Source organism: Embiotoca jacksoni, unplaced genomic scaffold (genome assembly GCF_022577435.1).
Source record: "Embiotoca jacksoni isolate LCO1_2020_lvr unplaced genomic scaffold, fEmbJac1.0.p SCAF_2, whole genome shotgun sequence".
NCBI lineage: Eukaryota > Metazoa > Chordata > Actinopteri > Embiotocidae > Embiotoca > Embiotoca jacksoni.
This window is the reverse complement of record NW_027185340.1, coordinates 24358372-24386296: the sequence shown is the minus strand read 5'-3', so window position 1 is coordinate 24386296 and position 27925 is coordinate 24358372. Positions and strand designations below refer to the sequence as shown.

The following is a 27925-nucleotide window of genomic DNA, read 5'->3' as shown; positions in this document are numbered from 1 at the left end:
AAAATGTGTAATCTATGTATTAATAGCTTGTTTGTGTATTTATACATTCGTCATTATTTCTTTTTACATTTTCCAAACCTTTTTTAATTCTATTGTTTTGTTTGTATGTGCATTTGTATTTTTCCCTTGTAATTATTTTTCGTACCTGTATGCTTGAGCTGCTGTGACGACTTCATTTTAACATCGTCAACAGTAAAAGTACTGAAGTATTGGTCAATGGTAGAAGAAGCATTAGATTCTTTGTTTACGTTTAAAACATGGTAAATATATATACCTGATGCACGACATTTCAGAAACTCTTCGACAAGCACTTCTGACTCGTGTCGAAGGAAACCAGCAACTTCTCGATGATCCGAGGACAAAACAAACAGCACGGATTGGTTTTTCTCAATTTGTTTTATTGTGTTGGTCTGTTCATGTCTTTAAAGAGATTATATACACAAATTAGTACAACAAGAAGAGTTATCCAAAATATTACACTTTCAAAAAAAAAGACAGACAACCCTTGAGAAAAAGATTTTACCATAAGTGTGTGTTTTCCTGTGAGCTTTCTCTTGGAAATTTCATTCTTCTTTTTCTTTATTTTTTTTTTTTAAAGCTAAATAAGAGTCACACGTCCACACGCTTACTTTAAAATCATTTTCCAGTTAAGAAAACAGGTGCAGTGTATTAATAGCTACAGCAGACAAAATACAAAAAAACAACAAGTCTCCCTGGACTGGATGAGTGGTACAAAAGTTGCCCTTTCTCTTGAAATTTAACAACTGATCTGAAAGAAAGGTAAACAGTAAATTTACCCGTGTCTATTTCAATAAATGTCAATGCTATTTTTGCAGTTACTTTGATTAAAATAATTTACTATTAGATACTCAGCTGACTTTTTTTTTATTTTAGTAAGTTACTCTCTGAAAAGATTCCCAGAAGATCCCCGAACACAGAGTGGAAAAACACACGACGCTTCACCTTTTTATTTCTTTTACAATCGCTGAATATTTACCAAACAGCTTCACATTTCACTCCTCTCACTCACACAAAACTACCTGCAGTAAAAGGACAGAGAAAGGACAGTTGACTGAGGATTAAAAACACAATCTCACTGCACGCCAGTGACTTTAAGAGCAGTTGTGAGGCGACGAGGCGTCTTAAGGCTCACAGATCAGAGTTTCCACCACGAGCTGGCTCCCGAAGTGACGGATCTTGTGGCAGTTCAGAGCTTCACGCTTCTGCATACCTGTGAGACGGAGACACCTTCTTTTTAGATCTTACATTTTGTCTCTCATGTTGTTGTACGAATGCAGTAAAACTTGCCCTGCCTTTTACTAAGAGTGTAGCTCCTAATAGTGATCTGTGCTTCGTCTAACTGTTAAAGGATGAGGCTGGGAATATTCCAGTGGTCGTCAACAGATCCAATGCAAAGACCAAAAGCCACAATGATTCAGTCTGCAGAGAATATGTCAGGAAAGAGATCCTTTCACTCTGAATACAAACCCTTCCTGTTGTCACATCTGTTATCTGAAGAATAAAACTTGTCACACACAAGTAACGTTTCGTTTTTTTCTGTATCGTTGCTCCCTGTGGAACTTGAAGTGGATTTTTTTTAGCGATCAAAACAGCAAAAGCAAATGTTTCGTTATCTCCCCGGAGCTTGTTTGTCAATGCTATGCCGGTATAACTGCTTATAATAGTTGGGTCCAGGCCAAGCGGCGACTGACAGTGACGTAGTAAATAATGTTATGAAGCCTCGAGTTTGGATTTTGGCCGGTGCCATCTTGCTAGTTCGGAGCGGTTTGGAGCCGGAAGTGACGAGCTGGGGGCGAAGTGAGCGGGGAATCTGACTCGATCTGATCGGAATTTGCCGATACGACGTCCCGCCTACCGACAGCTGTAACCTGACTGCACAACAGGGCTGTCAATCAAACAGACGAAGTGACTTTAGATAACAACACCGAGATAACTTGTGAAAACTATTTAATGACATCAAATTTCATGAGAGAAGTTGAATAGGAGTCTACGGAGCTGGAGGATTTTTGGAGTCCACCTCTAGTGGCACTCGGTGGTATTGCAGCCTTAAAGGCACTTCTGCAACGGCCTAATTTTTCAGACCCGGAAGTTAAATCCACTTTTCCCTGCAGTCTATGATCTGTCCACACACCATGAAGGATTATTTCCGGTCATTGCATCCTAACGGGGTACATGTCAGGTTAATTTTAAAACTATTGGAGCAGCCTGTCACCAATCGGCATTGACAACGATGTTGAGCGTTGAAACTCTGCCGCCACCACCTTTGTTTAACCGATTCAACATCCTCACGCTGAGCCGGCCCCACTGGTCGCTGATTGGTCAGCCCTTGAACAGGGTTTCCAGACTGTAATCAGAGTGAAGGTTGAAGCTGTGAGCTGAGGTGATGCTGAGCTACGTTGCTGCTGCTCTTGTATCCGCCCCCGTGTGTCCATCATGTATTCGGTGTTAACAGCACTTCCGAATCGATCGTGTTCTTACCCAGAATCCTGTCTCTGCGCTGCAGCTTGAAGGTGTCTTTGCCGCGGCAGAGGTTGTAGATGAAGTGACCGAGCTGGTCGACTTGCTCCAGGCGCTCGGTCACTATCATCTCCTCGTGGATCAGGTAGGACTGAGGCAGGTAGGTGCCGGCCTGGGCGGCGGGAGGAACACAGCACAAACATGTTACAGCACAATGTCAAGACTGCTCGCTGTATGTGGTGTTTACTTGCAAAACTGTATTGTTTTTGGATCTTTGAATACTTCTGTACGTGTTCGTCTTCATTTTCTTTCACTAGTGGCAGATTCTGATAAATCCTCATCACCGCAGGAGGACGTTTACGTTAAACTGAGATCAACAGTTTTCAAAAGCAGTCCGAGACAAACCAGTTTAAACATCAGTCCAAAGCCGTTGTTGTTTTTTCTTAGTTTCATAAGAAGATTCATTAAATACGTCCAAACTAAGGTGTCAATCTTCTCATATAAGTCTGTGGAGGAAAGCAAGTAAGCATATTTAACAAAGTGTTGAACTATTCCTTTAAACTGCCCACAACAGAAGTTACGGTACAGATCAAATCTGGGTCTGTTACAGAGATCAACAGAGACTGTCGGAGATCTTTAAGGTTTACTTGTTTTTGTTTTCAGGTGAGGTCGGTCTCGTTTAAAGGTCAAACATCAGACTGACAGACAGGAAGCCGTCTGTTACCTTCACGTTGACAAGCAGCTCCAAAAGGTCTCTGGGAGGCATGACGATGGAGGTGTTGAGCGGGATGACGTAGCACTTGTTCAGACTCAGATCCAGGTAAGCGGTCAACCTCTGAGAATTAAAGAGAACATTTATAATACAGGTAAACAACAAGTCTTTAAGAAGCAGTCCTTTTATGATCTTTTCTAAAAGTATCAAACTGTTGATTAGCTAAAAACAGAAAACGTGGACGAAGAAAACGTGGTGAATTGATTGTATATGTATTCAATAAAGCATATCATTTATAAACAGCTAGAAATTGTATATTTGAAGGAGATCATGTTGACCAGATTATCCAAGGAAGGAAATGTTATCTTTCAAGGTTTAGAGAGGGAGAGCAGAGAGGGGCACACTAATGAATAAGAAGTCGGGGGGAGACCGTCCTGATCCAGACGAGCGACTCGCATAAATAGAAGTTTTCTTAGCTACCGTTATAGTGATGACTCAGCAATATTTTACAATTACACCAATCAGATGCACCTTTTGACCAATCAATAACATTGAATCCCTCTAGGAGGAACACGTAATCTGCTCTCATCTATAGTTTGCAAATTCATTTCCAACTGCTACTGATAAGTTATTTGTCACTGAGGTGAAGAGTGTGTGATGAACGCCTGGGGGCGGGGCTTCGTCATCCTGGCCTTTGAGCCGCCTCACCCTCTGGAAGTCGTGGACGATGTCCGCTGGGTCTCCGTCGTCGAACTCGGGCACGGGCACGTTGATGAGCTCCACCTGCTCCCTCTCCAGCACACGGATGTGCTCCTCCAGCTGACGCAGGTGGAACCCGTTCGGCAGCTCCACCTCCACCTACAAATCATCAGCCAGTCTGTCAGCGGTTCGGAGACTTACAGCCACCGATTACACGCTGAAGGAGCCGACTTCAGGAGGTCTGTACAAACAATATGTCTGATATGTCCATAGCTGACTGACGGACTCAGCGATGTGACGTTTCCTGAATCAATTGTTGTTATTCTAAGTAATGGAAATGAACTGGTGAACAAAATCAGTGTCTATGGAAAAATAGCACGCGCAACTTATAAATCTAGAACCATAACGTGCGAAAGGAGCCGAATACCGGCGCTCACAGATCAATAAGTAACAATTTATTGTGGGCAAAAGAAAACAACTTTTCAGCCATAACCTGCATATTATATATGAAGACGGCTCCATCGTGTCACCGGGAGCGTTTCTAAAGCCGAGCGTTCTGTCTGCCTGCTTCCTGATTTGATCATGTTTCCTGGATTTCTGTGCTTCTATCGTGGGTAAACGTTTTCAAACGGCTTCTATTTTGTCTGTTTTGTATTTTTAGTTGTCATTTCCTACTTTGTGCTGCAGCCTGCAGACAAAGTTAATACAACCTGATGTGTTTTAGTCATTAAAAACATGAATTCTCCCATTTATTGCTTTACTATTTCACATACCGTGTCTGTAGTGGGAGGAGAACACATGTCTTGTCCAAACTGATGTCGTAATTTATTGTTTTACGATCGGGATCTTACTTTAAAAAATGTACTGGATTTTCTCAGACTGACTTCCTGCCTGGCCGACCTGCTCTGTGCAGCTTGTCGCGGTGTCCGGGAAGGCTTCCGTCAAAAATGGACACGCTGCCTATCTCTCTCGCTTCTGGGACGCTGCCGACACGCACCGCGGCGCGACCGGTGTAATATGAAGTATTGACTTTAATGATGCCGCTTCACTCCGGCAGCCATGCCGCAGGCGGAACCGGTGGAAAATAGCCATGAGGCATCATCAGTGTTGCCGAGGCGTACGTTAATGACTACCTATAGGGACGACGATTGTAAAAAAAACAATTTCCCAACAAAAGTTCCTCATTAAGACCTTTGAGACTCCAGTTCAATGAATGGTCAACGAAAAAGTCAAATATATGTGGCAACACTTCGTCAGAAGGGATTCACACATTTAAATGCAGAGATTACACAGTTACACTGTCTCAGCTGATTTAACTGAGGTCAATTCGTCAATCAGTAACTGAGGTCATCAATCAATCAGTGGCTCGGTCTGTAATGATTAATTGAAAAACCACGTCACACCGAGTTCACGTCACATGTACTGATCACAAACATTTCAAGTGATAAGCAGCAGGAGGGGATGCTGATGGGTAATATTCAGAGTTTTATCTTACCTCCTCTTCCTCCCGGATCATGAAGTCCTCCTCGCGGTAGTTCACCCCGCACACGAACACCTGACCCTCCTGAGACAAGGTACGGAGGAAACAACAGGGAACGTGTGAAAGGAGACAAACAGAGATGTAACTTTACATCAAAACGACCAAAAAATGTCTCCTGAACCACATCGACTCCATGGAGAAATAAATCTGTCAGAAAGTTAACATCCTATGGTTTGTTGTTGAAGGTGTGGGAAACACCAGCAGCTCTTTGAAGTCAGTAAATATTTCACATTTTTTGTCTGCCTGAGAAACTATAAAGATCCCCCTGTCTTTGTCTGAACAAGTCGAGGACAATGTGGGGGTAGTAAACAAAATACCAACGAAGAAGTGACTTCAAATTGGTGAGGATATCACAAAATATGTCAATTCTACAATGTTTGTTTATTTCCGAGGTGGTCCAGGCTGCTCTCGACCTCGACACGTGATAACCAGGAGATATACTCAGTCAATAAATAAGTTGTTTATACTTATTTTCCTTTACAGCTGTGTATCTTTTTTAATCAAGTCATTTTATCCATCTGACTTCAAAGTCTCGTGACAGAGAGGTGAAATAGATTTTAGACAATTAAGGCCTCTTTGGAGCAAAGTATGATTAAACTTGGTGGATGTTACTTGTGTGAACATAACGTCTTCCTGATTCCTGAAACACCTCCATGTCCATGTTTACAGAAGTGATGTGACATAGTGAGAAAGGACAACTAGAGGATGTGCAGTATACCTCGAGGCCACATCGTTTTTATTATTTAAAAAAAAAAAAAGTATTAAATGCAACACAAAAAGATCCACTAAGGGAATAACACAAAGACAATAAGAAAATAAAATTAAGATAACAAGATAGATGGGATGAAGTTTGTGAGAAATGAATGAGAGATGACCAAATTCACTGAGGTTCTGTCTCTTAATCTTTGATGGAGGATGATCCATTTTCCCGAGGCCACATCACTTGTGACATTAACAGAAAAGCGAGCAGGGTGCTGCAGGTCTGAGCGTCTCTGGACTTTATTCCGCTTCAGTCGGTTCTTTCTTCGTCCTCGTGAAATGTGCTGCAGTTTTGACATTCTCCTTCTACACCTGCCCACGTTCTGGAAGTGGAGTTTAGCACCTGACGTAGAAAACAGCTCACAACGTTCACCTGCTCCTGCTATATTTAGATTTTTAATAATTGTAAAACTGTGTCTGAAGATATGGTTTTATTTTGTCACTGTTTTATATACCCAAAAATGTAGCTTTAAAAAGTATGAAATGCAATACGTAACAATCATGTGTGTCAGAACACTTTCTGAAGTGGCTGTATGTTGTCGACATGTTTCAGTGTTACTGATAACACACAACGGTCTGAGATGTGGCCACATTGATTCAGAAACTACAGTAGGTCTGATCCAAATCCTAACAAATAAATAAATGTTAAAGGTACCATATACAACCATAACAAAGTATGTAAAGTTATGAGAAGAGCCTTAACAAAAGACAAGTAAAGCTAATGTTAGCAGCTGATGCTACTTCTAACCATCCGCTACCTAATGAAGGCAAAACTGTCACTTCAGCCTGTTTTCTTTCCATCCACTAATTTCTGGGGTATTTCTGGCTCTGTGTTTTTAAATAAAATTAGATTATTGATTTGTTTTATTCAGACTGTTATTAATAACAAGAAAAACTACAATTTGTAGAGTATCATTACAAATGCCATTGTATTGTGTTGGTATTAGATCATGGACTGTGTATCAATACGTTTTGAAACACCTCAGTTGCTTTTTACAAATTTTTATCTAATAGATGTGAATTCTATAAGTGACTTCTTTGTATGCCTGGTTGTTTTGAGGCCTTTGATGTGGTGCCTCCGCAGGACTTAAAGTTTATTAATTGGCTTAGTCCTCCTGAGCTATCGACCTCTCGGGCCTGAAAAGAAACAACTGTTAAAGCTCCAAGACTTCCTGCCTCCATTTTAATATCTCTTTTCTGTTTCTACCCAGCTGCTGTCATACGTGATCGTTTTTGTTGATTTTGCCCGTCAGCTGCATGAAGTACTTTCCCAGGTTTGCCGCTCACCTCCACGATGTAGTAGCGGTACAGGTAGGCTCCTCCGACCACCACTCCGGACAGCATGAGGGCGAGACCCAGGCACATGCACCAGCACCAGGCCCGGGACTGGTGGTGCACCAGCAGAGCCGCCTCGGCATCCTGCAGGAGAGACGAGACGACGACGGCTGATTAGACGTGATCGCATTCAATTGTTTCCACCTCATTTACAGGCAGGGATCGGAGAGACGCGCCTTCAGCAGAAGATTACAATTAAATCCTCCAGCGATCAGCATCCGTCCGACTATCAGAATCACTTGAAGGGAATTTTCACTACTTCGCCTCCTGTCACTTGCTCATATATCTCTTCCTACTGAATGTATTTTCCTCAGATTTATCCCTTCACCTGAAGTATTTTAACCACTTTGACATTTAAAGTAGAGTCTCCTTCGAGGCAACATAAGATATGGGGAGAAGCCGCCTTAAGGACGAACTCAGGGAACTTGAAGAATTATCAAAGAATAAAAATAGAAATAATGAAGTAGAATACAAATACAAGAAATAAAAAATAATGTTAAGTGTTGTGCAAGAAGCAGCTGAGAGCAGCAATCTGGTGTGTTTGACTGTTGGTCATGAAGCCATAAAGTGCGGTATGCATTATTGCACGTAAAAGTGTATTGAGAAACTCTACTGTATCTCACTATTGCGTAAACTGTACATCGAACATAAATACTGAAGCTAGAATAAACAGTAAGTAGCGTAGGCGTTGGGAAGACAATGCAAAGGTGTCTGCCACAGTGGGCGCCATCAGAGCTCTGCAATATCGAAAATACTCAAATACAAGTAAAAGTTGTGCATTGAAAATGTTCACAGAATGTACTAAAATATGTTCACAAAATGTGAGTGCTATGCAACAGTATTGTGTTTTTCCCACTGATGGATTCATGCGGAGGCAGCATTTTACAGCTACAGCTGGTTAAGGCGGAGTTTATTTAACAATGAATTACACTCGCGGGGCAGAAGTGTGGTGGTGGTTGAAAATCCGATCGTCTCTAAAGTGCATGTCACTCAAGAGAGCCAATAAAAACAAATAAAATGGAAAAAGTTGCCAGATTGACAATTAGGGTGTATTGATTGATCTGTATCAACTTGAAGCCTCGTTTTGATCCGCCACCGTTCGCCCCGTTAAAGATACTGCATTACACGTTAATGCAAACGCAACACTTCCTGTATCCATTTCAAACTAAAAGCCCTTTAAGCGTTTCAGTAGACAGAAACCCTACGTTTCTTACCAAGGCGTGACTAAAATCAGGCAACCAAATTTAAGATGAGTAATCAAGAACTGTTGAAAATAGCAGGATTAGCAGCATTGTTGACTTTTTAAACACCACGTCTCCTAAATTCGGGTGACGCAACTATAAATCCTCAACTGTTGTATGTAAACTCGCCACCGCAGCGGTTACACACCCTCAGTGGTCACATGAATGCGTGTCACAAGTCTGCTTCAGTACTTCCAACAGACGCCACTACGCCGCTGCTCTTCGGCAAAGTAATCTGGAAGAGTGCATCCTGTCTTTGGTATGTCAAATCTTCATCTAAAATCAGTGTGACATCGTACACAACACACGTATAAAGTATAAAATAAGCCGAATTGGAACTTCCCAAGTGAAATATTAATAATAAGGTTGAAATTACAATTGAGAATGCGCCTTAAGTACGGCACTTAAAAAAATACATCACTGCAATATAAATATAATACAAGTTATAGAGTCGAGACAAAATATGGTACAAGAGGCAACAAAATTAAATTAAAAAACCCCAGCAGATTCTTTTTTTTAAACTAAAACGCAGTCTGCAAGTGGGACTCGGATCCAATAAACTGCCAATAAAATCGATCTCTATCCCGACTGTCAGCAGATCTCCTGATCTGAGAACAACATGAGGTCAAGACCAGTTCACAGTTCAGCAGCCAGACCTGCTGGCAGCCTGGAGACTCTCCAAAGCATGACAAGCAGGGAGCCAGAGGCCAGGGTGTGACGTGAAGCAGCAGAGTGTGTGTGTGTGTGTGTGTGTGTGTGTGTGTGTGTGTGTGTGTGTGTGTGTGTGTGTGTGTGCGTGCGTGCGTGCGTGCGTGCGTGTGTGTGCAAAATACAAAGGCTTTCTTTCGATCAGACGAAGGAGACTCCGCATCGTTTTTCGGACACACAGAGCGACAGTGTGACTCATCACGATGCAAATCACGGAGGGGAAAACGAAGACAAACTAAAGATGTGACAAGAAGAACAGGAAGGTGTGGCACTGGAAGGGCTCTGTTGGTATTTTACTTTACTCTGGAATTTAAAAACAAGAAAATGAAGTCAAATCGGACAGAAATCCGTTTGCTGGTGCGATGTTGATGTTTCAACACACAACAGACGTTTTACAGGTGACAGCTGGAAACTTTTCTTCAACAGATAGTAAAGTGTGAGATATGAACACATCTGTCAGGTGACACAACAGGTGAGACCTTTGTTGCCATGGTTGCTTTTTCTTCTTTTTTTTAACTTGTGTCATCTTTTTGTTATTTTATTTGAGTGAATTCTATCTTACTTAAAAGTTTTTCTTGAGTGTTTTCAACAAATACAGCTGCAACAATGACTTTACAAACTATGTTAATAACAACAGATAGTTTGAGTCATTTTTTTATAACAAAAAGGCCAGACATTTTAAAACTAAAGGAGCAAGTTGCTCTGTAATGTAACCCAACTTACTCCATCATTTGGAGCTGTTTGTGTTCACCTGATGAATCAAGGTCCAACAGTCGCTCTCTTACAGCTCAGTTTTTGGTCTCCACCGACTCCTGAAGGCTCTTTTCACTGCTTCGGACGCTCCGCCGTGATTACCGGCTAATCTGATGTTTTGCTGCTGAGGACGTAGCGTGGGCGCGATGCTTTTTAGTGCTTTTACTCTGAAAAACAAACTCACTGCTGCATCAGAAAAAGCAGCTACAAGAGCAGAGAGAACCAAAGTCCAGTCAGCTGGACAATGAACTGCAGATTCATTCATTCATTCCTCGGGAGGTTCATCTCTACCAGGCACCTTTTTAAAGTGTCTACCTCGTCTTCACATCATCATTTCATACACTCTCAACTGTAAAATACCGTTTGTGCTTTTGTGGCTTTGCAAATAACTTTAAGAGGAAGAAAAGGCATTTAGAAAGTTGGGAGAGCTGAAAGACACACAAACTGAAAGACACACAAACTTTTGTTGGTTAAGACTAAACGCAAACATAACGTTTGTTTGTTCACCATCAGCACTGTCATTGTGAGGATGTTAGCTTTGTTTCAATAAGGACTTGTATATATTTATATAAATATATTTGTATGTATATATATATATATATATATATATAATATGACATACTGCTGTGTTGTGTGTGTGTGTGTGTGTGTGTGTGTGTGTGTGTGTGTGTGTGTGTGTGTGTGTGTGTGTGTGTGTGCGTGCGCACCTGAACAATCTCTGGGAGAAATTTGAGATTGTGAGCGGAGCTGAGAGCAGAAAGGGGGATTATGGGTAAATATTCAACAGCTCAGAAGAACCGGGAGCTTATCAGCAGACAAAACCCAGCCAGTGGACTCTGGCCAGACGGATAAAGACCTGGCCTCTTTCGAAACAGGCCCCGACTCGTCTCCTGCTTTCATCTCCGACTGCTAAAATCCCAAACCCCCTTTCTCACACTGGAATCATTAACCTGAAGCTCTGCTGCTCTGTTGTTGGTTTCTGTTTGACAACCGTCACTTCTCTCTTAGTCTGAAAATAGATCCTGTGGTTTCAGTTACAGAAACACAGAAAAGCGTTTTCTCACTGTATTTTCAAAACAAACTTATAAACACTCCTGCAGGTTAAACTGGGCTAACAGACCAAAAACAGCTAAAAGGAATTGTCTGGCCAAACAACATGAAGTCCACAAACTATAGAGCCTGACCGTTATATCATCAGGCCCATGTTTTGGGTCGATCAGATATATTGGTATCAGTGTAGATTTTGGTTGATACCCAAAGTTTTTTCTACGGAACATGATGCAAAAAAAAAGAAGTTATTTACAATTATTCAATTCAAAGTGAAGTTCACAGATAGCAATGTAAATAAATAAAATGCAAAGTATTTTTTTTAAAGTGTCAAAAGTGTTTGAAAGAAAATGCGTTTATGTACAACGTATACTGTACCTAGCAATATAAGGAACATCGACCGATGGATCAATATTAGAATTTTTTTTGCGGAATAAAATCCTGTATTTCTCAGTTTTTACCACAAACTACTCATAATGCAACCGTCTCTGTTGAAGATTGTGTTCACTGGTACTTTCTGTCTCGTCAACAAGACAACACAAGCCTCTCGTGTTTCGGTATAAACTACAGTATATACTTCCAGGCCTGTTAGGTGTGTTGGTTGCTGATATTACACGGGTCCAGAATACCACAGAAAAACACCAGGGCACGAACACTTCCTCCTGTTGTTCCAGTGTAATCAAACAGGCGGAACAAAGCTGTAACTGCCACCACATCTGACAGGAAACTGCACAAACTGAAAATAACGTCTCTCGTTTTGTTATTATCAAAAAATATATATATTTTAAGGAATGAACAACAAATGTTCTTCATTTTGCAGTAACTGAATATAACACAAAGAATATAACAAAGACACGGTTAAAGTCATCACTAAACAATAACAGACTCCTGACATGCACAGAAAAGAATCTGCTCTCAGGACAGCTGACCTCCACTTTAACATTCAGAATTTTCCGTTTGGTCAGTAGTCCCAGTCGTATCTGACAAAATGCATTTCAGCATGTTTGCAGCCTTTCCAACTTGATAAATGTGGAGAGTGGAGGAGTCAGCACTCTCTGGTCAGAAAGAAGGAAAAACAAAAACAATAAAAAAAGAACATAAGGGGTCACGGGAGGAAACTGCAGTTGTTCTTCAGAACCAGCAACTTAAAAACAGGCAATCAGCCCTTTCTGACCTTCACCTCAATCAATATACAGAAAGCAAGACCAAAACTCCCCGAACATAAATGCTCTTCCTGGAAAGCAATAAGCTGAGCGCGAAGCGACGTTGAGAAAAGAGGAACCAAAGAACAGATGTTCGAGGCAGCACGAGAGCCAAATATGAGGACAAACAAAAGGAAGCCTTTATGAAGTGCAGAGAGCTGAGAGCAGCGAACACTCCCGGTGTTCGATGGGGTCAGTTTGACGGGCCCGCCGGCCCACAAGGACACTAAAAGGGAACATTTCCTGAGGCTTTTCTCTGTCAGCTGTAAAGCTCGGGTCACCATCATTCATGCGTCTTTGGACTCGGAGGGTAGAAAAAGAGGAACTGAAAGCAAAAAAGGGTCAAAAGCACAGGAAGATGAGTCTTCGGCAAAGAGATGAGAATATTAAACAGTTTTGTTCAGAGAATTTCTGGCTCTTAAACTGTGAAAAACAAGCCACTGAACAATTTTTATTTTCCTGCTGCCAATACAGGCTAACCACAGGTTTTTATCAAAGACAGGACAGTCCAGTGTCTGTGGTTAGTTCACTGTCTGTAATAACAGCAGGACAGTCCAGTGTCTGTGGTTAGTTCACTGTCTGTAATAACAGCAGGACAGTCCAGTGTCTGTGGTTAGTTCACTGTCTGTAATAACAGATGATATAAGAATAATAATAAACAAAGAAATGCTGAATCAGAGATTGTGCTGAGTTAAAGAAGATAGTTAAACTAAAGTGATGCAATGACTTGACACTATACAGTCCCTCAATGTTAGTAGTAGTTTGTTTATGCTCTTCAAACTTGATGAAATAAATAAATAAATAAACTACCAGTTCGAACTTTTCTGGAATCAACTCAAGTCATCTTCTGAATCCTAATGAAGTGATTTTCCTGTTTTACCACCGTCTCATAAAGCTTCACAGAAAACAAGACCCAACAGGCCTTCAGATGAACATTTCACAACTCCAACACACACACACACACACACACACACACACACACACACACACACACACACACACACACACCTTATTATCACACCCCCATGTTAACTAGGTGAAGACTGCCAGCGTCACACAGCACGAACATTATATAACATTCAGAAATGAACACACTCTGAACAAAAAGAGGAAATTTCTACATTATGTAATCAACTGAGGTGATTCGTTTTAATAAAGCTGCATCTACAGATGATTATCACTGCTCATAACTAAATAAAAAAAAAACAACAGAAAACAATATCTATACAATCGCTGTAGTTACAACCCAGTCATTTTATCCTATTGAAAAAGTTTCCCCTCGGGGATTAATAAAGTAACTACCTAACCTAACCTAACCTAACCTAACCTAACCTAACCTATTGGACATCGGTGTGAAATGTTGTGGTAGTTAAGTGTATGAATTCTGGAGGTCGGGCCAAACAGGTGTTCTGTGAGGTCACGGTGACCTTTGGCCACTAAAATCCAATCAGATCAAGTCCAGGTGAACGTTTGTGGCACATTTAAAGAAAACTTCCACGAGGCGTTCCTGAGTCTGGTGGAATCAAAAGCGTTATCTAACATTAGCTGCGATCAGCTCCCACCGGCACCTTACAGCAGCAGAGCCAGTCAACAGGCCTCAAATCTATCCTCTGCACTTGTTTTTATTAAAACAAACTGTCTGCACCTTCTGCTTTTTAGTAAACTTCCTCTTTTGTTCTCTTTGGTTCACTTCCGTCAGACTTTAATGAGAACTGCTGTCACTTTTGGTCTCATCTTGAAAGCTTTTTTTTTTTGGTTGTGGCTTGTCTCTGATTCACTCTCTGTTTGAGCGTGAAGTCACACAGACACACTACAACACGGATCAATAACCGTCTGACACCGTGTGTGGACCGCATTAAATCAACCACAACAAACAAACATTTTCCAGGCCATTAAGTTTGTGGGCTCTCGTGTGGTCAGAGGGCTGCTATTTATCTGCGTGTGAATTTAGCGTCTTTTGGGTCGAGGTCACTGAGGCCGGATAAAAGAATACATTTTATTATTTTTAGTGCTGCGCTCAATCTTTGCATTTGTGCCCTTGCTCAGTAAACATGTTTCACATCTGCGCTAAGTGTTACAGTCAGTGGCGACTTGATTGCTTGTCCACATAAGAGCCGGATGGGATCGCCATGTTGTTGTTGTTGTTTTTTTGTTTTTTAATACTGATGATGATGCTGCTGCAAGTAGTGCAATTATTGTTAAAACATTGTTTTGTCCATGTGGGCCAAAAAATACTGATGTGCCACACTGTAGTTTTTATTTTCCAGAACAAATTGAGGGAAGTGTATCTTGTGATGTTGGTATATCTTTCTAGTCTTGAATCAAAATCAAGAACTGAGTGGAATCAGGATAACAGGGTCGATATCGAGCCCCGAAGGAAAGAGACAAAAACAAACGATCAATTCATCATCAATTATCATTAAATTACAGCTGATTATCTTTCTTTCTGTCATGTAATGCATGATTTTGGTGCTTTTCTGATGGCATTTTTATTTATGAAATTCAATGAGCTGCTGCTTTACAAATTCATAATCATAATCAAACATTAAAAGCAGTTCATTGCTTAGAAAACCTGTTTGGTTCAGATGTGATTTTTGCACACAATATATCTTCCATATTGGGGAAAATTAAATCGTAGCTTTTATCATCAGTAATCAGTGGACAAATAAAATACTATTTCGGTTTCCCCTGATCTTGAACATGGCTCAGTCTACCAGTAAATGTCCTGAGCGATCAACCTTTGGTGTCCTGAGCGTCCATCCACACGAGAACGGATTGTGTTTCTGTTTCCGTGGAGACAGGTGAGTATCGGTGTCCAGGACAGGTTTCATTTCAGCCTCGCTGCTCTAACACATGAAACTCCATCCTCTGCTGTGAGCTGCATCCAACCTCCGTGAAGGCGACCAGCGGGTGAGGTGAGATTGAACGACACCCGAGGCTACGTGACAAAAGAGGGCAGCAAGCAGCTCATGTTGGGCATTTTTTGCTCTTTTTGCCGATTATCAATTTACTCCACTTCTGTTTTCCGATCATGTCCGGAGTAAAGAAATTAAAGTAAGGATGTGTTTAAGATGTCTTCCTCTAAGATAGTCACAAAGAACCAAAAAGTAGCTCTTTTTGATGCACTTACAGAAGGATTTGAGGTAAGGGCTAAAATCTATTTGCTACAAATCCTCTTAGGGGCTCCCTGAAGTGTATTAACATTTTGTTCAAGTGTATCACAGGTGGTTAAACCCTGAACCATGAACAGCACTCGGATTCAAAAAGTCAGGGAACACGCATGAAAGCCTCCAAAAGCCATAAAACACATTTATAAAGGAAGGGCCCGATTAATGCGATGATGTCACCGTGATGTTGAGAGGCAGCCGTAAGCGTGAGGTTATGAGGAGCAGCAGCTCTGCAGGTCTGTACTAGGTGAAGGGTGTCTGAGCTGCTGCTTGGTTGCTTAATCCTTCCTCTTCTTGAGTTTTAGTGGTCGGCGGCGCCCTGTGGGAGGCGGCTAAAGCTCTCAGTCTCCATCTCACTGATTACACCGTAATCCTTTCCAAGCAAGTCCGCACGCCCGAGACGGCACCGAGAGAACAACGCGGGCGGAGAGCAGGCGAGGAAAGGTTCGGTCTGTAATCCAAAATCTGTAATTAGGTATGTTGATGTACGTGAAGGCCGAAAGCTTTCTCTGCCGATCAGCGGAATGACAGCTTCTCCTCAAAACAGAGAAGAAACTTTTCATTTTATTTCTCTCTTCCTCAAAATGATCACGCTGATGCAGTTTGGTAGCATGTTGCTGCTGTGACGCTGTGGGATTTATAGGAAGTCACAGCCAGAAAAGCAAATATAGCAGTCTTCATTAACAACAACATAAATTACTAACATCACATTACTAAGTCTTTGCCTTCCAATATCCATACTGCCATACGATTTAATACGCCAGAAACAGATTTAGTACGTCCCAATACATAGTATGTTAAATGTAGAATGGCAAAAGTACCAGGATGTCCGACTACATCCGCTCGTATTTTGCCGTATGCAGTACACGCGGGGTATCTGCAGGACGTTTGCTTTCAAGTAAAAAGAAAAAGCAGGCGATGCATAACACAATAATGCCCAAAAGTCCCAAATGTCAAAAGTTATCGGTTTATTATGACGTGCGATGCAGAAAAGCAGCAAATTTCTACAACGGAGAAGCTGGAAGCAGAAAAGGTTTGGCCTTTAGGACTGATCCACTGATTATTTCAGTGCTACATCCTCCAGTGATGTTGAGTAGTACCTCACGAGTTGTCTGCAAAAACGTATCGAGCAGGAAAGAAAGTGAATTACATACTGCATACCATAAAAAACTTTGAAGGGATACTTTTTTTTAAATAGAAAATACATTTTAGTAAGGCCAATACGCAGCTCAAAGAAGCTCAGACACGAATGAGCGACCTGAAACTGAGGAATCTAAAGAAGTTCTGCCTTCACCCCCACCGCTACAAACCCGATGTCCAATTAACTAATATGCCAGTATGTTGTTACTCTTGTATTAAATATGATTTTGAGCAGCATGAGAAGGAGAATAAAGACGATATGTAAAATGAATTCTAATAACTTTGCCGTAACATTAATGGCAGTTGTCTTTATCAAAACATGCTTTTAGTTCATCAAGACACACTTTTACATCAAATGATAATACAAACAATACGAATGTCATTATACAGCGTAATACACCAGAACACACCCTCGATCCTCAACCCTGTATATGGATGAGGCAAAACTCATTAAAATAATCTGTTAAGAGGAGAGAACAAACCATCTATAAATCTAAAAATCTCTCCAACCGTCGAGCACAGGCATGTTTTGAAAAGTCTGCCAAGCTGTTGTCATGATTTAGATTTTCTAAAACATCGATGATCAAATGATCCAAATCATAAAACCTTCAGTCAGCGTTTCTTTAATTTAGCAGTAATTCACCATCGCCAGCAGGAATCTGGCGGCGGCGTTCATTTCACCAGGTCGTCTGTTTCTTCACGTAGAGTTTTGAAACGCAGCATCACCAACAACAAGTTCACACACGCAGCCCTGAAGCTGCACGTATGAATAAAAGCGACATTACACGCTAACACGCCCGCCTCGTAAGCAGAGTGACACCTGCAGAGCTTCCTTCCTTTTTGCGTCTGCATGATCAGCAGAGTGTTTCTGCTCCAGCTCAACGACTGCAGCCTCCAGAAAAGCACATTTACTGCTGTAGTGACAACAGCAAGAAGGTGATCACTCACTTGCTTCATATAGACAAGAGTTTACTTCTTAATTAATAATTAATAACTATAGTTTTGGTATACCATTCGTTAATTCTTCACAGGCTACATTTCCAATCTCTACCAAAACTCCTAAAATACCTGGAAACTAGCAATCAGATATCTCAAACAAACAATTTTTTTTTTCTCCCCAAACTGTCTATAGAAGCCTTCCTGTTTTTTGGCTCTTATCAGTTGTGCGTTACATGTCAGTAAAGAATTGATAGTTGGAGGTAAAAGTCAAGGTTTTCTTCTCCTGGCAGGATGTAATTGTTTACCGTTGACAGGTGATAACACGATGTGTGCTCACTGCTGTCAAACCTGCTCTGAGGAAGGCGAGTGCGTCAGTGGATTTGTTGGCCTCAATGGTAGATAAACACATGTACCACATTCAGGCGACTCTTTCTGTTGTTCGCCCGACTCCGAAGCTCCCTGAAGAAGCTCCCTGAAGAAGCTCCCTGAAGAAGTTCCCTGAAGAAGCTCCCTGAAGAAGCTCCCTGAAGAAGTTCCCTGAAGAAGCTCCCTGAAGAAGCTCCCTGAAGAAGGTTCCTGAAGAAAGTTCCTGAAGAAGCTCCCTGAAGAAGGTTCCTGAAGAAGGTTCCTGAAGAAGTTCCCTGAAGAAGCTCCCTGAAGAAGCTCCCTGAAGAAAGTTCCTGAAGAAGCTCCATGAAGAAGCTCCCTGAAGAAAGTTCCTGAAGAAGCTCCCTGAAGAAAGTTCCTGAAGAAGCTCCCTGAAGAAAGTTCCTGAAGAAGCTCCCTGAAGAAAGTTCCTGAAGAAGCTCCCTGAAGAAAGTTCCTGAAGAAGCTCCCTGAAGAAGGTTCCTGAAGAAGCTCCCTGAAGAAAGTTCCTGAAGAAGCTCCCTGAAGAAGGTTCCTGAAGAAGCTCCCTGAAGAAAGTTCCTGAAGAAGCTCCCTGAAGAAGTTCGGCCGGAGGAAGAAGCGCCCCGTAAATCACTTCAATTTGTTCAAGTTTGGACAACTGGTAAAGATTGTCTCCGTTTGAAGAGTCTCTTCTTCATTGACCATGAACCGCTAACAGCTGCGGCTGCTGAAGCCCTTTTGTCTGAACAAAAACATGGTCGGCTGCTCCCAGTAATTTACTGGTAAACCATCAATGCACAAAGGAACTGAGTTCACTACTAGCCTTCGTCGTGTTGAGCACCGTTTTCTAAATTACGTAAAGACCCAACTATGGCTTTTTAATATGCATCAAATTTTACATCATATTTTGATATTTGAGTCCAAACGATGCATGTTGGAAGGTCTGCTAATATGCTGGTTCTCTTTCTTTAACAACGTGACATAATGAGGTGTGAAAACATTGAACGCAACTCAACATTTAAAGACAAAAGATCTGAAGTTAAGAGAACGTCACGTTTCTAAAGTGGTCTGAAAACAAAAACTAGACATTTGAACTTGAATTAACATCTGCATTTACATTATTTTAAGATGAAATTCCTCTATGATGATTTACAGTGAACCTGCTTCCTCTCATGACGCACACCGACACTCAGCCACAGCTGTAAGTTCATTTGAGAACCCAGTTGTGAAAGCGGATCTTTAATGAGCGCCACCCGCACCTCGTTGTCCTGCAGCCGCGCAGCCGGGATGTTAAGCTGCGGCGGGTCGAGCAGGACTCCAACGCTGCAGCTGCTCCCGTCCATTAAAGCCTCGGCTCAGCCGCTGACGTGATCTCTGCTGTGACGTGTTAACGTGCCGCGAGGTGAGCTCAGGTAGCTCCTCCACGCTAACCTTCAGACTGAGGTCATTTTCAGCTGCGCTCGACAAGGTCACAGCTTTTTTTTCTTCTTCTTTTTTTTTTACTATCTTTTAAAATCATCTTTTCATATCGCATTGTGCTACTTTTAAATCCTCTGTAAAGTCCTTTGAATGTCTTTGACTTTGCCTCGGCTTGATGATTTCAGACAAAAAGCTATGGTAATAAACATTTATTTTTTGTACTGCTGAAAGATCAAGTCAATAAACAAACTGATCAGCCAATAGATAGAAAACTGATCTATAGCCAAATGATCAATTCATTGATGTAAAACAATTAAAATGTCCAAGAAGCTGCTCATATTGGAGTATTTCATGTTTTCTTCAGTCCTTGTAGTAGTTATGTTTGGTCAGACCATATATGGACTTTGAAGACGTCACTTTGAGCTCTAATTACTTTAATGACACATTTTTCAATGTTTTCGACTACACATTAAGTGATCAATGACACTCAACACATGAATCAATAATCATAAAATCGAGAGGAACATATTGTATAACAAGAAAACAGATGGATGACTTTGAATGTCTTTAACGTCTGGATCTACAAATAAGACGTCTCAGCGTGCAGATGGGAGGACAGCAGGAAACTAAATGGTAATTTACTCAAAGTCTGAGTGAGTTTAGGAAAGCAGATAAAATGCTGATTAACCCTGATGATGTTCTGATTAAAAGTAAGTGGAAAAACAGCAGAAAGACATTAGTAGAACTGCAACGAATACTCTAATTGATGAGCTAATTAATTATTTTGATTATGTTTTAAGCAAAAAACATCCCGACATTTTCTGGTTCCGGCCTATACAACTTGTTGCATCTCAATAATTTTGGTGTTCAGACCATCAAAACTGATCATTTGATCATCTTGGGTTTGGGGAAATTACAGTGATCAAAATTTCATCATTTTCAAATATTTTATAGACAAAGTGATGCGTCGCTTATTTGAGATGATCAGTAGATGAATAGATAACGAAGGAGATACACGGTTTTCACAGGACGGTGAGGAAGTGCAGCTCTTGGGCAAGAAGTATTATAGGAGGTGGAAATAATATTCACATGATTTATAAAAAGGAAACAAACGCACACTACTCAGCAGGTTGTTATTTAGGAGCACTGCTCATTCAAATGTTAATACACGCATACCTGTTCTTATTTCCTGGAATTTGAATATCATTTGCATCATGTGTCAACTTCCTGTTAGTGACCTTTCAGTACTGAAGCTCAGCGATTGTGTTGTTTCAAAGCTTTAAGCTACAGCAGCTATGTTTGCAGACTCTGAGGTTACAAGTGAACAGAGATACCACGCGGGGGTGTGTGTGTGTGTGTGGGGGGGGGGGGGGGGGGGAGGCGATGTTGAGTGGTTTGTTTTACTGTGACGTAGAGGTTTGTTAAGCGGCCAGACAAAGAGCTGCACAGGAAACATGGAGTGAGACGTGAAGCACTCTGGGAAGGAGGAAGTTAAGGAAAGACCGAGTACTCAGTTACACACATCTGACAAAGCGATTACAGCGCCAGTCTGCTTCGTGGCATCACAGCTCTTCACGGGTAAATGGTCGTGGAAACAGACCAGCGTTGTTTTGTACGAGGAACTGGATGTAAACACTGACTGCACAGAGGTAGTTCACCTATCCAGTGAAAAGACGACATGAAATAGCATTAAAGTTACGTCGATGCAACTCCAGTGCTGTGAATCTTGGTCAGCCTCTCCGGGAAATCGCAATCTTGCAATCGCAATAATTAATGCGAATCCGAAATATTGCAGCAATATTTGCGGGAGCTCGCACATTTTGCTATGACTTACGCAAAAAATTCAATTAAAATCTATTTTATTTACACAGCGCCACATCACAAAAAAACAGGTTTCAGGGCACTTAACACAGTAAAGTCCTTACAAATGAACTTTACAACATTATACAGAGGAACCCAACGATACCGACGGGAGCGGCCGGGAAGAAACAACCTCCTTTCAACAGGAAGAAACCTCCGACAGCAGCAGGCTCGGAGGAGGGCGGCCATCTGCAGGAGCTCTGCTGAAGGTATTATGGCACAGTCATACTTTCAAAGTAGTCTTTCCAAACAAAGCTCGCTTTAATAACAACTATAACGAGTCGTTTAAATCTGCAAGCCTCTGCTGCCTCTCATCAGCCAAACAAACTCCGTGCTCGCTCATCGGAAAAAACAGAAGTGACGAGATATTGAAGGAAATGCGGCGGAATGAGGAATAATGTACGTTAGATTAGTTTGATGCACGCTTTCAAGTTGTGAGAGAATGCACTTTGTTTTTGTGCATACAGTAAATGTTGAATATTAATTAAACAGCATCTAAAGCTCTTATTTTGACAGCAGATTTAGCCTTATGTATTCTAGCTGTTAGTCACAGACAGTCTGTCCCTTCTATGACGTTTTTGTAACCTCGGGCCCCCTCAAAGTACAATAAATTTTAAAAAAAAGTTAGAACTAAAATATCTTTTGCGATATTCAGCATGCTCATTATCAAAGGGAGTGAAAACTATTTTTTAATCTTCATCCTCAACTTAATTTTTTTTTCTAATTTCCACAATTTTACCATAAAAAAACTCACGTAACACTCAGCAAACTACAGCGCGATGGTTGAGAAAGTCCACGAACAAGCATTTTTGAACGCGACAATCACAAAAAAAGAAAACTGCAGTACCCCAGAGGGACTGCTTTGTGTGCGGCTCTTCATCACTCGGTACCACAGAAGGAGAGTTGGGCACACACGGCCTGAACACATGAACACGTGTATCCAGAGGTCGTCTCAATAGCTGGAACAAAACCTACGGGTATGGATGTATGGATGGACCGTCTTAGCCTCCAGGTTTGACCCCTCCGCAGGCGGTTTCTGTCCGTCTTTAATGGGTTAAGAAACCGGCTAAACCCAGAGTTTGTCTGTTACTAAATGCGGCCGCTGAGACATTCAGAGGAAAAAATAGACCACGCTAAATATTTAGGGTAAGCCTGTCTTCGCGCTTAGTTTAGCTCTTCCCCGGATGTGCCATGCTGCCTGAGTCCAAACAGCCACGGTGGAGCCAGCCAGGGCGGCAGGGTTCGGCCTGTTCAACATGCGGCTTAAGAGTGTTTCATTCATGCGTCTTTCTGGTGTCTGGTGTTGTATTTAAGTTACTGCAGGAGGCACGCGTATGTATTTCATCTACTTTTTCTCGTTTATTTACTCACAGCACATCATCAGTCCTTTAAATCATTTATATGTCCAAACTCTGGGCTGCTACGTCCGATTATTTCCATTATAGATCAACATGCTGATCATTTTCTACAGTTTTGTGTACAGAATCTCAGAAAACAGCAAGAATAAGGATTTCTCATAGCCTCGGGTAAAGGTCAGACAAAAACAAGATGTGCTTGTTTTAGTTAACCCAGATACATGAACATAAAAATCGAGAGATTGACAGAGAAAGAGGAAGAAAGACGGTATAGAGTGGCTGAGAAAGGAAGCAGAACTAAACAGAAACCGAATTAAACAGAAGAGTCTTTGTTATTGTGTAACAGCGGCTGGTAGACTCAGGTAGCAGCACGTGGAAAGGTGGCAGACACTACTGGAAGTCCATCGGTAGTCATCGAGGCATCTGACAAACATCAAGCATGTGTAGGACAGAATGGACTTCTTCCAGACGAAGTTACATGCAGGGCTGCAGGCTGTTGTTAACGCACATGTTTTTAACAACAACCTGCATTACTGCTGATGAGTTGTAGATTATACAAATGTTGACCATTAAAAATACCAAGCTAATTTACACCAGATTTAATTCAATTCAGACGTTATAAAGGACACCGCTCACGAGGGGTCCATAGAACAGGGACTCTTAGTTAGTTGACCTAGTTACAAGCTCGTTCTGCTAGTTTTCATATCGGTTGATAGGGTTGCTTTAGATCATAAGACCTCGTCAAAAATGTGTTCCTGCTTTGGTAAATTATTAGAAGGCTGCATGAAACGATCTGGACCAGGACCTCCGAGTGGAGTCTAACGGCAGACAACAGAGACCAGACGTCCAAAGACAAACAGGAAACCTAACAATAGAAAATAAGGTTTGGAGTGCGTGAGGTCAATATGAATGTCACACTACTTCCTGCCCTGACACCAAGCAGACCACTAATGATCAATAGCTGCATATGGACACAAACACTTTATTGATTCTTGAGGGGAAATGAACAAATACAATCAGAGACAGGGATGGATGAAGAGTCTGAGATAGATATCAGTAAATATCTGCTGACTCAGACGGTCTCCAGCCCGTCCCTCCACACCGGGTCATCACGCTGCGGAGTCGTCCCGTTACCGGCCTCGTCTGCCGTCAGGTAAACTCCTGTCAGTTCACTCTGCAGCTTCAAGTAGCCCAACTCTTATTTTTCTATCACATGACTCTGATCTTATGGTTACTAACCAACACATAAAGGCAAAACGCCTGCATGATGCCACATCTCTGTGTTTACAGCCTTTGCAACACAGTAACAAGAGAAGATTAGCTGTGGAAGGAGAGTTTGATCCGATGATTGAGTCCAACTGAAGGGAAGATATTACCGTTAAAAAGGAGGCGTTTGAAATTCGTCCTTTTGTCTGATACTAAACAGCTTCACAGACCCAAGAAAGAATAATATGTTGGGTTTTTTTTTTTAAATTTGTATATGTTAATTAGAGCTTACTGACAATCAAATAATAATTTGAGCCAGTCTTTTCAAGCAAAAAAATGTGAAACTTTGGTGGTTTGTAGTGGAGCTTTACAGTCTGAACCAGCAGAACAGAACTTCCTGCCTCACAGTGACAGAAGAGCTTACAGGAAGGCAAAGTGGGTGAGGGTGTGATAAGCTCCCACCGAGACGGCTGTGCAGACATCCGTGGGAACAAGCAATGATTTTTATTTCTTTCAGGATGAAATTAATCGACTGACCTTTTTCTAAGTATGCAGATTACGAACGCTGATATTGATATATGTACACACTTTTCAATTCCAGAGAACATCGAGTCTCTCATGTGGTGGACTTGATATACATTGTATTATTATGCCTTAGACTCTATTGTAGGATTCTGATCAGAAATATGAAAATATTAACCAAGCGCTGCTTTATAACAGAAGATTATTTTGCATGTCATGAGGCGATATGAAGGTGTCTGCTGATGGATTTAAGTTTGCTGAATTTTAGAGCATTTTAATGTGATAATTATATAAATATTGATACTCTCAAGCATTACAATGTTAGGTTTTATGGTACTCTATTGATTCTCAAAAATACAATATACATTTTTTTATAATTAGTCTACATGTAAAGATCCGTGGCTGTTCTTTTTGCTCAGATTGTAAACACTATAGGGGCATAAATAGATCCCACTGTTCTGACTGCATAATAAAAGGTGTTTTTTTTCTACTCAGACTTTATGCCTATTATGGTGTGTTCTTTATTGTGCTGCAGTTTCCCTTAACTTAGATTTTAAAAACTGCAACGATGCATCATGTACCCATGCATCATGATTTGTGTTGTATCCACAGATTCTTTAGGATACTAATTTTGCAGACTGTTTAAGAGCTGGAAAGGATCATATGTCCACCAGGATTAGGATCAAGCATACGTTGCCATACAGAACCTGCAGTGATGCACTGAATGTCTGTTCAACAAGACACAACTGAAACAAATCAAACTGAATCTAGACTTGGTGAATCAAACTCTGGAGGTCAGCGCTGATGTCCAGCCCTACAGAACAGAGCACTGATTTACCCAACAAACTACTTTAAAAGGTTTAGTAAGGATTTGAAAGGAATCACATTGATTAAAAATGCTATTGGTTGGTTTTCTGCTGCAGATGCAACCTCTTCCCCAAGTAGGTCTTACAGGCCTACTAAACTAAGCGGAGAATGTGCTGCGACTGCACTTCAATCCCCAGAAGGAAAGCATTAAGCTCTGATTATCAAGATAAGAGTCAGTCAGACTGAAACTTAAGAAGGGGAAGTGATAACCAAACCTCACTATTACCATCTAGTCTGCAGCCACAACAACCACACAGACAGGTTGCATGAAAACATCTGAGCGAAGATCGACTTCTCGTGAGAGTGAGAGATCAGACGGAGTGAAGAAAAGATATTCTTCTGTAGAAACAAACCTGCTCACGTAATATTACACCTTGTGTGTTTTCCCTCATCTTATATCGTGTGACTTTACAAAAGAAGCCTTTTTTGCAACCTATACTGAAGATTTAATCAAGTCCATATTTCAGCTCTAGAGTAAAATTTGATCTACAAAGAAACACGCCCGTCTGTAAGCCTGCAAACATATCTGAAACCTCCTGCAAACATATCTGAAACCTCCTGCAAACATATCTGAAACCTCCTGCAACGGCGACAGAGCAGCTCCTTTCACAACAGGGTGGAGACGAGCGAGCAGACTCGCAGGAGGAGTTTCTGCAAGACTTTAGCCTGACAGACGCAGCACGCCACAGGAGTCAGCGTTTTAAAATCAAAGCTCCAAGCCGCAGAATAATGTAACTCGTCTGCAGAGTGAAAACACTTCGCTCAAAACTGTCAGTCACACCTTCATAGCAAATGCGGTGTCAAATGTTGTCACAATTTTTAACAATCATTACAAACTTGGAATGGTTGTCCACACTCAAATGACTTTTAATAACTTTAAATAATATTTCAATACCTAAAATAACCAATTGCATAACTTCTCCAGAGCTGCCGGGAAGCGTCCTCTTTAACTGAGCCACACCGTCTGATAAACTGAGAAACTTAAACTGTATGTCAACTTTAAAGATTAAACTCCTGATTTCTAAAAGGATGGTTAGAAAAAGTTACCGGCCACAGCTGAACTGTCCCCCGACTTTGCATGTGGTGTTGGGTATTTCCCATCCTTGTCTGCTTTCTCTTTTGTGAGGGTGACGCCTTTTTAGCCCAGAAGCAATAAAACATACTAGAATATGGTTTATTAACTTCACAGTGCTAACAAAACTAGAGATGGAGTATCAGAAAATAAGAAGTCAAAAGATGTGAAAGTAAATAAACAATAAAAAGCCACTTTTACAGCCATCCAGAGAGCAATGAATGATTCATGGTTCAGTAGGATATCAACAACCTTCGGTCTTTGATTAATGGCGTATTCATGTTGCAGGTTTTTCTGTATTTTCTCATCACATATCCACTTTCATTTTAGTTTTCTGCATACACGGTGTAAAACGACACTGACAATCACGTTTACGTGAATATTAAAGCAAACTAAAAACTGACCGTGAAATCTAGCAGGTAAAAACAACATGTGACTTTGTACTTGTGAAATGGATTTTGCCTCCGTGACCCTGTTAAATGTTTTTCTGTTATGATTTCACTTCAGGTCTGAAGTTTGTGTTGCTGGTTAAAGGAGCAGTTACACATCTTTGTGTATTAACTTACAATGTGTTATCAAACCAAATTAAAAGCGGCAGTTTTTTGTCAAGGATAGAAAAAAAAAAAGTTTTTATTTAAATAAGGTATAAATTACTAAAAGGTAGGAGACAAGTAAGATTCAAACACCGCCAACTATAAACACATCATGTTCAACGGGGGGAAACAACACTGAACGTTTACAGTAAACAGTAAACGCCATGAGGAAGAAACGTTGACCAAACACGTAATTCAAATGACCTTACTACCTTACAACACACTCGGAGTCACGTAGTAAACTGCGAACAAGTTAGAGAAACGGTGAAAATACATTGGGAGCTCAGTTAAACAATGCCATTGTGTGTCTGCACGTTTCTATAAACTGCGTCTTTTTTCCAACGAGCTGCCAGCCGACTTCACGTTAGCTCAGTTAGCCATTTTCTACTCACTTTGTCCTCCTCCGGAATGAGAGTTTCGCCGTCCTTCTTCACGTCCTTCTGTGCCAGAGCCGAGTTAAAAGACACTTTAACCATCCTGGAACAACTGCTGACAAACTCCGACCGGGAAGAAAAAAAACGGCGAAAAAGAAGGAAAAAACAAAAACAAAACAAAAGAGAGAGAATTCGCTCAGGATCCGAGGGTCCGCTCTCCTCTCCGGACAAGTCGGTCTGTTGTGACAGCAGCGGCGTCAAGCTGGGCACACCTGACAAGGAACTTCCGGTATGCTTTCAAAGTAAAAGCGTGACTCTCCAATGAGGGGTGGGAGGAAAAAATACTTCGAAATTAAACCGATTTGTAGTCATACTACAATGTAAAAATGACTCTGTTACAAGTAAAAGCCATCGGTACAGAGGTTCTAGCATCAAAATAGAAATAATCATAGTCTACTTTACAAAATAAAGGTATTAATTAGGCAGATTAATCAATCAAAATTGTAGAATTTATGTTTCAAGCAAGTCCAAATCAAACTGACAAACATAGAGGATGGTCCACCAAGATACAAATAAAACATCCAAAATA

At 41.2% G+C, this 27925-nt stretch overlaps 1 protein-coding gene across 1 annotated transcript; it reads right to left on the bottom strand.

The window, feature by feature from the left end:
* Positions 1–377: 377 nt before the first annotated feature.
* Positions 378–27588, bottom strand: itm2bb (integral membrane protein 2Bb). Its single transcript, XM_069155160.1, has 7 exons — positions 27355–27588; positions 7476–7607; positions 5385–5453; positions 3899–4048; positions 3203–3313; positions 2500–2650; positions 378–1231 (listed from the first exon to the last, which is right to left on the bottom strand). The coding sequence occupies exons 1-7, from the start codon at positions 27436–27438 to the stop codon at positions 1143–1145; spliced, it is 786 nt and encodes a 261-aa protein (XP_069011261.1). The 5' UTR covers positions 27439–27588; the 3' UTR covers positions 378–1142.
* Positions 27589–27925: the final 337 nt, after the last annotated feature.

Bases quoted from the DNA above. Each gene is read 5' to 3' on its own strand.
- itm2bb (XM_069155160.1), bottom strand. From the start codon at position 27,438: ATGGTTAAAGTGTCTTTTAACTCGGCTCTGGCACAGAAGGACGTGAAG. The intron at 5,454-7,475 runs GTGAGCGGCAAA...ACCTTGTCTCAG, and splicing joins ACCGCTACTACATCGTGGAG to GAGGGTCAGGTGTTCGTGTG. The intron at 1,232-2,499 runs GTAAGAACACGA...TCCGTCTCACAG, and splicing joins GCGCAGAGACAGGATTCTGG to GTATGCAGAAGCGTGAAGCT.